Source organism: Diadema antillarum, unplaced genomic scaffold (genome assembly GCF_040938485.1).
Source record: "Diadema antillarum isolate AM-2024a unplaced genomic scaffold, OU_Dant_1.0 scf00000022, whole genome shotgun sequence".
Classification (NCBI taxonomy): Eukaryota; Metazoa; Echinodermata; class Echinoidea; order Diadematoida; family Diadematidae; genus Diadema; species Diadema antillarum.
Genome location: NW_027270911.1, coordinates 4,624,109 through 4,638,532, shown reverse-complemented (window position 1 = coordinate 4,638,532; position 14,424 = coordinate 4,624,109). Strand labels below are relative to the sequence as shown.

At 38.4% G+C, this 14,424-nt stretch overlaps 1 protein-coding gene across 1 annotated transcript in view; it reads right to left on the bottom strand.

Annotated features, from left to right (window-relative positions):
* Window positions 1-14,424, bottom strand: part of LOC139731721 (RING finger protein 17-like) — a 165,849-nt gene that overhangs the window by 57,807 nt on the left and 93,618 nt on the right. The window contains exons 32-33 of the mRNA XM_071642603.1: window positions 14,111-14,308; window positions 11,849-11,996 (exon numbers count right to left, since the gene is read on the bottom strand). Of these exons, the coding sequence (XP_071498704.1) occupies window positions 11,849-11,996; window positions 14,111-14,308 (346 nt within the window). The remainder of the gene's footprint in view (window positions 1-11,848; window positions 11,997-14,110; window positions 14,309-14,424) is intronic.

Here is a 14,424-nt window from a genome sequence, read left to right as displayed (position 1 = left end):
CCCTTCTTCCTCTTGCCCTTGGCAGAGGTGATGCATATCGTGGAGCAATTCGAGCGTATTGTGCCTCTCTCCCAGACACAGAGAGCCCATAGTCAGGTCCATTAGCTACTCATAGAGGAGGTAGTGTTGACAGACCAGCTTTCCACACAAAATCTTGAAATTGTCACCTACATGTACGAGCTGAAATTTTTCGCGTTGGTTTTATTTTCGCGAATTTCGCGAATCACCTTTGAACTGCGAAAATAACAGCACGCGAAAATAACAACGCGCAAATAACTACGTTCAGTTAGACCCTCGCAACTGTGAAATTAACAACATGTGAAAATGTCCTCCAAGTAACAATTCGCGAAAATATCTGTACGTGAAAATTTCAGCTCGTACAGTATATATATGTGTATATATTACATATGAAGAAGATATTTGAGATTGAATCTGCTGAAGAAAAAACAAAGGAAATAATTAGAATATACTGTATGTGATGATTTCAATATTTTCAAAAACATTTTGTTGTTGTTGTTGTTGTTATATAGCAGGTGCAGTATCACTGAAAAGATTCTATCTTGCTCTATTTGATGATGACCGGTCTGGTTGTCAGAGGCTTTCTTCCTATCACTACAAAATTAAAGAGCACATGACTGAGACCCTACTTGTACATGTGACCGTGCACCACAAAGAAAAGTCGCACACACTGATTTTCTGCGAGGACTGAAAATAGGTGAAATTAGCCAATCTGGAGTTTTTCATATTTTCTGAAAGAGCAAGTCTTCTTCTACATTACGCTAAGGTATGGGGACATACAAATTTGTAAAACAAGACAGGAAATTGACGTGTTTTTAGCCGGTTTTCTCTAACACTTTTTAGTAGAATAGTGTAATTAGGTGTGTCTTACAGAGTCCCCTTTTTATTTCTTAAAATCCCTGTACATACTCTTCACTTTCAACTCTCATGACTGTAGAAAGGATGATACTACTGCTTTGAAAATTGACAGTAATCATAGACAGAACATGTTAATAAAGCATGCTCAATTTCAGCTTAATCTAATAATCCCTTCATTGTTGTTGCTCCTCTGGCTTACATCGTATTTTTGTCTAATCCATCATACAACTTGCACGGCTTGGTAAAGATCATAAGCACTTGAATAGACACTGTACTTCAGAGTCTCAGTTTTCTGGGTTCACACTTTTCCGGAGTGTGTACTTTCTTTCCAATTTTAGGATAGGTTAGGATAGTCCATTTGAATTGAGTTATACATCACTTTAAAGCTGAAAGACTGCTCTTTCAGAATCTGCTCTTAACTAAAAAATCTATGTCTGGCGACTTTTTGTTGGTTTTGTGATGCAGGGTCACATAATAATCATACAGTATACCTTTTTACTTTAATAGACCAAGAACACTTTGAAAATCAAGTTAAATTGTTTCTGCATTCAAACTCTTTATGATAAGTATATATATATATATATAAGCTTTTAAAACTTATTAGTTTAAATTGTCTCACATGAAAGCTTGACGGCATTTTTTTTGTCTTTTATGAAACAAATATTTCATGAACAAGTGTTTCTGTTTCTCTTTGTGATTAATAAGAGTGGATAATGTGAGACTTCACTAGTAACTCCCCCAATAAAAATAGGAAAAAAAGCAAAGCTGCTTTCATGCCATAGAATAGAGAAGGACTCTACAGCCCTTTTTACACTTGTGTTTCTTAACCCCGTACTTTCTCTGACCCAGGACTATTGCTAGTCCCGTACCAATTTTTTCAGCTTTTTACACTCACCAATTAGTCCCGTACTAAGCTCTTGTCCGGGGCTAAATGGAAAATTGACCTTTTTACACTCGTATTTCTTAGTCCGGTACTTTCCAAACCACATGAATATTCATGATTACGCTCTGTACTGTACACGTACACGCACGCACCGGCAGCACTTGATTACCTCGTTTCTGATTGGTCAGTGAGGGTCGGACTTCGTCTCCGTCGCTTAGCCCAGGATTATTTTTTCGTTCTGTTTACACTCACTTGCTTGGCACCGCAATTGCGGTACTAACCCTGCTATATTGCAGGGCCAGATAGTACGGGATTATCGGTGGGGCTAGCCCACTTTGGCAAAAACAAGTGTAAACAGAAAGTGGGCTAAGGATAGTCCCATACCAACGGTGGAGCTAAGGCCCCCCCTTAGCCCCACCGTTGGTACGGGACTCAGCAAAAATTTACAAGCGTAAAAAGCCCTCGAGAGCGCAGACCTCTGGTATGCAGCTCGTTTCCACCACTGATCTTGTTCTTCCATAGAGATCAGTGATTCCTACCATCCGATGCATGCTGAAAATCGCCCCATTTCTCAATACAGAAGTCTTTTGTTATGTCATCAACTTCCAGCTGCGCGGCGCACCCTCGCCCTAGCTGAAACTAGAGCATGCACTTCAGTGCGTGTATGCAAACCTCAAAAAATGCGCAGCTTGAACTCCCAAGTTCACTGACCCTGCCTGCCCAAAAATATTGGAAATCCTCAATAAAATCCATAAAAATTCCTGAATCACTGCCAAGATTCAATTATCTGTTTCTTGTGCCATTCTAAACCTTTCCTGCAAGTTTCATCCAAATCCTTGAACAACTTTTCGAGTTATTTTGCACACGGACAAACCAACCAACAAATAAACTAATGCTGATGAAAACATAACCTCCTCCCTTGGCGGAGGTAAAAAGGTATTTTGTAATCTCATACAGAAAGTGCCTTTCACAAAAAACATCACTTAGCATGTCTTTGAGGTTTTCCAGCAAGTAAAAGAGTGCAATTTAGTGCTAATACAACCACATCTCTTGATAAACCACAACACCACAATATCAAATCAGAGTGAGTGGGGAAAAGAAAGAATCGAAAATTTCAACATAAAATAGAATGTCAGTGATGGATGAGGTATTAAAAGTACTGTAGATGCATTTACTGAAAAAACAGTAGTTATTCCTTTGTTGCAACACAACCTGTCTACTCCCACAACGGCAGAAGAATAGATGAAAAGGAAAGTTTCAGTAAAGAAATAAAAGGAAATAGGTCTGATGCATTAGATGCCACATATTACCATCCAGGTAAGAAATGACAAAGGAAGCTTTTCAGAGTGTCTCTGAGGTATTATTGTGATTAATGCCACGCCCAATAACAGCTTAAGTTCTGAGAAAACAAAAGCGTGGGGAGGGGGGAGTGTAACATGAAAGAAAAACATATCAGGGGAGCATCATTATGCAGATATCCCCTCAGGCAGACAGCTAAAAGGAAAAGTGTAACTAAATTCCACCGGGCGGAGAAGGACGCTCCCAATTCAACAAGAATTCTTCCTTTTTGTTTGTGTCTTTTTTAATCTTGATCACAAGAGAGTGCTTTCTCCATGCAATTACAAGGAAGACTGAGAGTACTGCACAGGAGGTTTCTGCAGATTAAAAACAGACGCATAGATGTATCCTGTTTACTCACGCAGCTTCGCTGCGACAATAGATCGGTTTACAAATGCATTCAAATTCATGCCTGCTATTGATCCAAATGGCCCTTGATGGCCCATTCATTTTACCTTCTTCGTTCGTGTCTATCTCTACGGCAGAAACTTGCCCCGGATGCATCCGCTGCCATTCAATCGAACAACCCTCCTAAACTTCTTGAGGAAGCCTGTTTTGTTTTCATGGAGGTGTTTTCTGTTTGTTTGTTTTGGTATCCGATTGATTACCGGTGTTAAGGTACACACAGAATATTGAATGCACTTGCTGACTGGCATCATAGGAACAAGCCACATGCATGGACATCTTATAGGAAGTTTCATAAATTGTGGCTATTACCATAATTCAGCAGTTTAATCACATGAATTACTCATGGTGTCTCTGTGGATTGCATGCACACACTTAGTTACCACGGGAAATGGGCAAAATTGGGAGAAACTCGCAGTGGCAACTGCCTTGGAAAACACGCAAAAGATGTAATACATACTATAAATCAAAGTTACTTGTATCTTACCAGTCTAGGAAGAATACATGTATACTCACTTTCTTCATGAATACTGCTCTAGAATCATATTTCGAAAACATACAACACTCCGTCTATTTCAAATGAGTCACGACTGCAGCCATACTGAATATTTTGAATATCTAATGGGGGAATATACATGTATGAAGAGTTTGTTCACAAATAACGATAAGTCCATTTTTAAAGATTTTTAAAGTACAGTCTCTGTCATAAAGTACAAATAATACCTTTTAAATAATATATTGGTCACTACATTTAAAGGTACATTTTTTAAGTTATGGTCAAAAGAAGCAAAAAAAATCTTATTATTCTCTTTATTTTTCTTGACCTTTAATCGCAAATATCTCCACTTGGCAAATATGGACTTATCGGTTTTTGCGAACAAGCTCTTCATATAACTTCAAAATGATCACTACAAAATAGTTATCTAATATGAAACATGAAAGAAGAGAATATATTCCCTGAACATCATCACAGACACTTGTTTCGACTCAATTTCAATTACACAATCACCCTCATTATATTACGTGCCGACAATGGAAGCACAAAATCATAAACAAAATCTAAAAAGCAAGAGAATGTCAAGCAGAGGTGTGAAGGTTGAGATGTGAATTTTCTTCAGTTTGTCTCCCTCTACATATAAAATTTAAAAGATCATAACTGCTGATCTAATATGTCGGGGGGAAAGGAATAACGAGACTCGAGCAGTAGATGACAGGTTTGAGTCCCATGGTGCCTTTTTCTGACATGTTTGTTAAATCATAGATCAGCAGTTGCGATCTTACAAATTTCATTTGTAGAGGGAGACAAATTGAAGAAAATTCACACCTCAACAATCTAAAAATGTGTTATTTTCAGACAAATTTCAGGCAAATTTCCCCACATTCTTTTTTTTTTACTGATTTGTTATAGCACTTTTAATGAATGACATATACTCTTCCTTAATATCTCTTTTTCAGTAACATTATTGATCTTATGAAGAATAACTCATCTGTGTAAAGCGAAAGGACATCATACAATATGGCTGAGAAATAAACTATGAATTTGATACTAAATGGTTTTAATATGAGAGATCGTATCTAATACACATGTTCCCACGCTATATGAACAAAATGAAACAAAAGAACCCCCCCCCCCCCAAAAAAAAAGATTCCGAGGAAACCAGTTGCACATAACAGGATCTGCCAGAGGCAGCTTTTCTGCACTCTTATACATGTATATGTATATTTTTTTCTTTTCTTGTTGAATTGTTAATCTAACACCGACCCTTCCACTCTCGACATGCCAGGTTGGGGTTATAAGATCACTGAACCTACTTGGAACTTGAGCAGGAATCAATGGACCCGGGGGATACTGTTCAAGCAGCAACATTAATTGATGCAAGACCAAGTCATATTAACAGCTCACTATTCTACTTGTACGCGATTATCTCATGAAGTGGGTGCAGAGAGCACCTAACCCGACTTAAAGTGTTCCTCCTGGAGAATATCGGTTATGAAAAATTCACTCCAAGGCCATGAATAATCTATGGGGTATCGGCTGGAAGTTGCAAAATATCCTACGTGTTCCATCGGGGCACATTTCACAAACTTCACAAGAGCGCTGTTGCATTACCCAGGTCCGGTATGCCCGAGGTACCCCGGGTTAACATGACTTTTCATTAATGATTGAACACAAAGCACTGCTAAGGGTGCTGAGAAGAAAAGTGGTTAATCACATGAATAACAGAGATGAATATCGCACACTCCTGGAACAAGAAAAAAGCGGGCGGAGAACAGAGATTGCAAAGAGGGCATGGGAGTCTGAAATTATGAGACATAGGCAGTCAAAGACAGACAGACAGACAGACAGAGAAACAGAGAAGGAGAGACGGACAAATACACTGTATAAGCTGTTATTTTTGCCAGGGTTTAATTTTTGCAAATTTCACAAATCACTGTTGGACCGCGAATTTAACAACGCACGAAAGTGTCGCAATGCGCTGGGATAAGAGTGCACCTGCCATAGCTTCGGTGCCAATTCCCAAAACCAATACAGTTAAACTCGCATAAGTCGATCTTCTCGGGACTGAGCAAAACACATCGACTAAGGCGAGTTTCGACTTGTGCGTAAGTCGAAAAAAATCGACTTAAAGTTACACCACACGTACATATGTATAATGTAAATGTATGTTGTCTACTCTGGAGCCGAGAGCTGGAGCGGTGTGCCCGATATTTGCCCTTCAGCAAGACACTTTATCCACATTGATGCAGGCCAGGGCTCCACACTAACTTTTATTTTGGTGGCCCCAAAATGATTGATTTGTATTTTAGGTGGCCCGAAAAAAAAAACCAAACAAGCAAAACTAAATCGGTCCTACGTTCGGTCCGAAAGTTACCGTTATTTATTTCTGATTGTGAAAGCAATCATCCATCATTTACAAGTATTTTGACACCTTCCGGAGCCAAATGTTACCGTTAATCATTTCAAATGTAAAAACAAGCAACCGACATTCATTCTAGGATCTTACGGAGCTGAATATCATCCTTATTCATTTCCGAACGTGAAAGCAAACATCCGTTTTTTATTTTATCATCTAACTGGGCCGACTGATATTGTTAATCAATTTCCAAATGTAAAAGAAACAATCTGTTACTTATTTTAGCATCGTACGGAGCAGAATATTACCGTTATTCGATCTCCAAATTCAAAAGCAAACACCCGACATCTATTCTATGATCGTAAGGAGCCGAATGTTATTGGTGTCCACTGCCGAAAGTGAAATGAATCATCTGACTATATTTCAGCATCGTAAGGAGACGAATGTTATACTGTTTTTTGATATTCGAACGTCAAGGCAGACATCCGACATTTACTTTACCATCAAACGCAGCTGAATGTTATTGTTATTCATTTTGAAATGTTAAATAGCAAATGTCTGATATTTATTTTAGCATCTTAATTATGGAGCAGAATGTTACTGCTATTCACTTCCGAACGTAAAAGCAATCATCTGACATTTATTTTGGCATCTTCCGGAGCCGAATGTTACATGCTATTTACTTTCGAACGTAAAAGCGAACAGTCGGCATTTATTTCATCATCGTACGGAGTTCAATATTATTGTTATTCATTTCCGAACGTCAAAGGGATCATTCTACATATATTTTAGCATCTTCCGGAGCTGAATGTTATTGCTATTTAGTTTCCAACATTAAAGCAAACATCAGTCATTTATTTTATCATCGGACGGAGTTGAATACTATTGTTATTCATTTCTGAACGTCAAAGCAAATATCAAACATTAACTTTACCATCAAACGCAGCTAAATGTTAACTGTTATTCATTTCGAAATTTAAGAGCAAACATCCGACATTTATTTAGCATCGTATGAGGAAGAATATTACTGCTATTCACTTCTGAACGTAAAAACAATCATCTGACATTTATTTCAGCAATCTTCTGGAGCCGAATGTTATGGCTATTTACTTTCGAAAGTAAAAGCAAACATCCGACATTTATCTCATCGTCGTACGAAGTTCATTATCATTGTTATTCATTTCTGAACGTCAAAGGGATAATTCGACATTTACTTCAGCATCTTCCGGAGCTGAATGTTATTGTTATTTACTTTCGAACGTAAAAGTAAACATCCGGCATTTATTTTATCATCGTATGGAGTTGAATATCATTATTATTCATATCCGAACGTCAAAGCAACCATTCGCCATTTATTTCAGCATGTTCCGGAGCCATATTTTATCCTTATTCATTTCCGAACGCAAAATCAAATATCTGACATTAACTTCAGCCCCGTACGGAACTGAATCTCACCATTATTCATTTCCAAAAGTATAAGCAAACATCCAACATTTATTTTAGCATTAAACGGAGTCGAATATTACCGTTTCATTTCCAAAATTAAAAGAGCAAACATCTGACATCTATTCTAGCATCTTATGGAGCCGATTGATACCGTTGTTCATTTCCAAAACTGAAGGCAAACATCCGGCTTTTTTGGCGGCCCGGCGTGCGTTTTTGGTGACCCCGGTCGCAAATTAACCATTCGCGAAATCGTGATTCGATTCGCGAAAAGACTCCGCTAAATATAAGGCATAGATCACTACACTCGGCAGGGGCTACGCCGTCCTTTCACCAGGTCTCGTTAAAAAACGAAAATCTGGCGTGAGCTCTTGCATTACCTATCGTTAATGTTAGCGAAACATCGTTAATTTGCGCTAGGGATCGTTACTCATCGTTACTACAAACGTTAATTTTCCCGATCGTTAGTTTGCGTTACTAACGATTCAGGTGAAACCGCTTGCGTTAATGAAACGTTAATGTTTATTTACGCAAAGTTTCTTTTGGTATATACTGTATGTAAACTGGCGTCTCGTGATTTTGACAGTGATTTATTACACAATAAAATCTTATTCGACTTAGGCACAGTGAATTCAATGGTTTTTTCGTTAGAGTGTTCTTGGAATTTCATCGACTTAGGCGAGTATTCGACTTACAAAATTCGACTTGTGAGTGAATTAATACACGTTAGTCAATGGGGAAAAATCTGGACTTTTTAAAATCACCGACTTGCGCGATTATTCGACATATGCTATGTCGACTTAGGCGAGTTTAACTGTATCTCACAAAAATGCCTGTGATCACCTCCTTCGCAAAAGTATCTGTATGTGGTAATAACAGCTTATGCAGTAGACAGAATAGATCTATCTATCTAAAGATCATCTCTACTAACGCCCTCTCACCTGTACATCATTTGTATTAACACCACTGTCTTGTCTTATTTGCATATTAACAGCTGAGAACCAGAAGGGTGCTATTGGATTCTAAGATTTTAGCGTAAAATAAAAACAAAACAATCAATTTTCATGAAATATAAGAGTATGATCAAAAGTGGGTAGATTCATAAGCATTGTTTCAAATGTAGGGTAAAAAGCACCCATGTGGTTTTAGTTTTCAATAACTTACTGAAAATGAAAATGAGTTAAAATTAACTCCATCATGTAGAGGAGATCAAGCTCTTCAATATGATACCTATAACTCAATACCCCCCAAAATTGTGGTAACGCCTTTCTGGTTCTCAGCCGACGATATGTGGGTGCGACTGCTATATGAGAAAAATTTTCTAAATCATACGTCAGCTTTTTGTTTTGTGTCTAACCTGGGGGAAATTTCACTGTTTTCTTTGTATTCTCTCTACCAAGTATTCAACTAGAATCAGTTATCACTCAAAACAACACTTAAAAACAACATACATTTATCACAAGGGGAAATGAACATTGCATAGAGCTGTAAAACCAGCAACTTTTGCAAATTTCATGAGGAACCAAGACTCGCAAAAGTGAAATGTACATGAAAATTTTGTCTATATTTTTGGAATATACAGAGAGCACAGCTGATTTGGGTCACAGAAGGACAAAAGATATTATACATGGTAAGGGGAGAGACAAGGAGAGAGAGAGAGAGAGAGAGAGAGAGAGAGAGAGAGATTGTGAGAGAAAGAGAGATGTAGGAGATAAGGAGTAAAAGATGCACTAAACTTATTCTAGTTTGTCAAGGACCTCACTGGTATGACTTATTCAACACTTGAGAGAAGAAAATATCTTCTTTACACTGAGCCTGGGCACACTGTGCATGTCAATTGTACTCAAGGGGCTTTTGACACTGCATGGGTGTCTGAGTTAATATTTGTTATTTCAAGAAATGGCATGTTAAGGATATCAAGATTCCCCAAAGGAGCGATCCATATTACAGGCAGTTCCAGTGCATGAGCAAGTTGTGTGGTACAAGGATTAAAGGGATGGTGTACTTTTTTTTTTTTTTTAGGAGACAGAGGACAAGTACAATTTGTAAAGTTTACTATTAGCATGATTATGTAATGTAGACTTGGTTGAAGATTAGTTCAATACTCAGTAAGGAATACCTGAGGGCTATAGATGTTGTAATACTTTCAAAGTTGTAAAAGACTTGGTTAATTCTATCTGCTGCCCTCTCTAGTTGGAAAATCTACAACACTTTGTGATGTCATAGTGATTAAACAATGTGCAGAAAAGATAGCAGAAGTTGGAGTTACACAAATATTCACCTTTTTTAATACCCGAAGAACACCTGCCATGGAGACCCATACTGTATGACATAGCAAATACCATTCCCAATGCCCTCTGGTCAAGTGCTGAAACTTACATAAAATACTGTTTTTTCCCTCTCTTATGTGCAGTCTTTTTCTTTTAGCTCATCTTCTACTGAAACCTCTCCCCCTCTCTGACCTCCCCCCAGTAACTAAGGCAACTGCAAGCAAAGAGACCATATTATCATCAGTAACTGTATCATCACCTTTGCAAGCATTTGCCACAAATATCAATGCAAATCATTTATGAAATCATCATGACCCCAACTGCAAAAATCAAAATCATTAATTGCTAATGGCATCCATCAGGGGAGGATCCAGGAATTCTGGAAAGGGTGGGGGTGGGAGGGGGCACAAAAAAAAAATGAAGGGGGCACACACTCCCTTTTCATTTTTTCCTTTTTATTTCTTTAATTTTAACAAAAAATAAAGAGGGGGCACGCCCTGTGTGCCCCCCACATGGATCCGCCAGTGTCCATGCTTCTGCATCACCATCATCTCTACAAAGCTCTTCACCAAGGCGACAACCAACACCGTCATCACAATGCTGTAACTATCATCACCAATGAAATCATCAAGCCACCACCTCTGTTCATAACTACCTTTTTTATTGCTTCTTGCTTGACAAATATCATATTATCCTTCAGTTCATTTCTTTGTACAGTACACAATGTGCCTGGTTGATACCGTCTGTTGATACTGTTTCTAGTCATCTGGGGCATCGAGGGGTTGGCATCATTGGCCCATTTTCTGGTGCAGGTATGTGATATTGAGTGACCACTTCACCGGGCAAACCACCCTGCTCTTTGCGATGAATGAATGAAGCAGGATCTCTTACCAGCACGAGTAGTGCCTCCCTCACACATGGGACCTGCATTTAATGTCCCATCAGAGGGACAGAGTGTTTTTGCCTCTTACTAGAGAGGATGACACAGTTACTCACAACATTGCTAAGCTAGACTTGTCAATCAAAGCCAGGTCGACTGATCTTGAGGCAGATGAGAAAACTATTGAGCCACATCACCGCCTTCGCTTGACAACCATAACTGGTATACTTATCACCATAACGCTCACAATCACAATTTACCCTACTTATCATCACTATGCCATTGACACTAAAAAACCCCCATCTATTTACATCAAACAATACATTTATATATGTATATTCCTTCATGAGCATTTATCCTAACATGAGCAGAATCAATATCACTGATATCAGCAACTTCATCCACAAGTTCATCATCTAATCATTCTCGTCATCCCTGCAAAGCATAACTTCATAATAGCCCCACTATCATCACCGACATCACAATAACCACTAAGTTCGTTCATCAAACATCATCACCACAATCATCATTAACATCATCACTTTCTGTGTCATCATTAAACAATTCCTAACCCCAATCTCTCTCCTCCCCTCCCCCACCCTCCCCCTGTCACCAGCAACATAAAAATGATATTGCAGTAAGTATCATCCTAATCATATCTGCACTTTGTCAATCATGACTAATGTCATCATCATCATCATCATCATCATCATCATCATCATCATCATCATCGTCATCATTGATATCATCATCATTGCGGTCGTTGCTATCAAATCACTCCCTTTATCACTGTCCATCCTCCCACTAAACCCCGTCACCTCCCCCTCCCCCACATAAGTCACCAGCAACATTGCAGCAACATTGCAGCAACATCGGCAATCTACACCACAATACCTACCAGGTTGTGGGTTCAGAAGAAACGGCAAGGCAGTGCTGGCGGAGGAGAGCTCTTCGATCTGGGCATTCCACTCGACAAGTTGCCTGGCAGCCATCGCTATGGTTACATCTGGGTCGGCAAGAGAGGCATTAGCATACTGGATGTAGACCTGCAAAAAAAACCCGGTAATATCCACAATGTTGTAAAATGAAAGTCTGTTGGTCTACTGATCTACATTTTCTGAGGACAAGCCACAAAGATATGCATGGCCTTTCTCTTGTGTGTTTTCTTGTGAATTTTTATAGTTAAAAAATATATCATCAGTCTGTGCAAGTACCCGTGTCATCAGTGCAGTTGCACAGACAGCGTACCTACACGAAACACAAAGAAATAATTAAACAGAAATGCTCAGCCATAATTGCTTGTTAAATATCACAAAAGGAAACCAATTCTTGAAGAGTAGAAGACAAGCTTCAGTTCTTACAAAACAGAGACATAGCTTGCTTTATAAAGGGATGACATGGCTTTGGTTGAGATGGGCTTCAGGTTTCCAACTGTTTTGTGAGATTATAAAAAACCTCTTATGAAATATGAAAGAGCATGCAGTTCTAAGGATTCAAAGTTTACTTGATGAAAACTGGTTTTGAAGTGGCTGAGATATCCAGAACAAAGGGATCCTAATGAAAGGTGGGACCCATCTTCTGTTAGGATCGCTTTGTTCTACTTTTGTTTTTGGATTTATATCTCGGCCATTTCAAAACTGATTTTCATTAAATAAATTTTGAATTCCTCTTAGAATTGTATGCTTTGTAAAATTTCATAAGTGTTTTTTTTTAGTATCTTGTAAAAAGTTTACAGCTCAATCATAATCTCAACCAATACTATACCATCCCTTTAAAGGTCTTGCTTACCTTTGGGAACAGTGATTTTAAAGATTTTTAAGATACGACAATTAATACATATTTGAAGGTCTGTTGTACCATAAACATCCTATCATATAAAATTTTCGCGGTAAAGCCTAGAATATAAGGATATATCTGTATTTTTCTCAATAAACCGTTACTGTAGATGGTTTAGTCTGGAAACATTTTTATTATAATTATTTTATTATTTTATTATAATTATTGTTCACATTTTGTATATTTAATAATACTTAACAGGGATTTTACAAATTCAATTTTTTACAGTGGTTGTTTCTATGCCTAACTCACATTTTAGAACTATTTCAAAGCACTAATGCTGGGTTTTTGTTTCATCTGCAAATGGTAAATTATGCCTTTAAGACTTGGCAAAGCATAAAACAGAATACTCAAGAGAATCATACGTGAATGCAGGAGAGAACCCTTTATGTGTCCAAGAACGTAGCTTAACTTGCCAAGCTTTTAAATTCACCCAAAGTTAACCAAATTCCAGCTCAGGCATGAAAATACAAGTGTAAACTAGCCATGACATGAGGCACGCATTACACACTTGGGGAGTTGCAACTGGGTTCTTGTGCAGGGGCTGGCGATATATCGAATTTACGTTGCATGATTGTGTTGAGGGATGTATCATTACAGCACATCCCCCTGTCTACGGACAGCACCAATGTTATCTTTTCTTGGAGTTGGTAGGAAATTTGGAAATGAAAAAGTGAGAAATACGGTTATGAGTAGCGTATCTGTCATACAGCAAAAACAAAGTTAACATTTGCTGGTCGCCTTCACTGCATACTAAATTGTCTTATGATTCGCTGTACTTTAACAGGAGTGTACTGTACTGGTTGAAGTGAGGATTCAGGTTTATAACATTTTTCGGTGAGATGAGAAACCTCTAACGAAATATGAAAGAGCATGTAATTTCAAGAAGGATTCAACATTTATCTGATGAAAATTGGCCTTGAAATGGCTGGGATATCCAAAAAGTGATCCTAATAAAATTGACAGGCCACAACTTACATTAAGATCTCTTTGTTCTCCTTTTGTTTTTAGATATCTCAGTCACTTCAAAACCAATTTTCAACAAATAAACATTTGATTCCCCTTAAAATTGTATGCTCTTTGACATTTCATAGAGTGGTTTCTAAATACCTCCCAAAACCAATTGTCATCAAATAAACTTTTGATTCCCCTTAAAATTGTATGCTCTTTGACATTTCATAGAGTGGTTTCTAAATACCTCCCAAAACGTTACAAGCTGAATCCTCACCTCAACCAATACTGTACAGTCCCTTTAAAATTACTGTATGTCTTTTGTTTCAAATTCATCTTGAAATTTCAGAGAGAGAGAGAAAGTGGCATCTACCTGGTCTGGTTCATCCAGGTGTGTGACAGTCACAAGAAAGTTGACTCCCACATCCGGGAGGATGATGGGTATGTATGGTTGCCCGGCAACGGCCATCATCTGCTCATCCTCCTCCATCTCAGCCACGCCCTGCAGGATGTCCACTGCCCCCGAGATGTCCGGGATTCCGGAAGACCTCTGGAGGGCGTCATCCCCATCCTGATAAAATCGAAGGGGGTGGGGGGGGGGGTGTGTGGAAATAAAGATAGAGTTTGAGGTGAGCCTGACAAGATAATCATTCAGTGGAAGCTACACCCTGTTCAGCCAATCACATG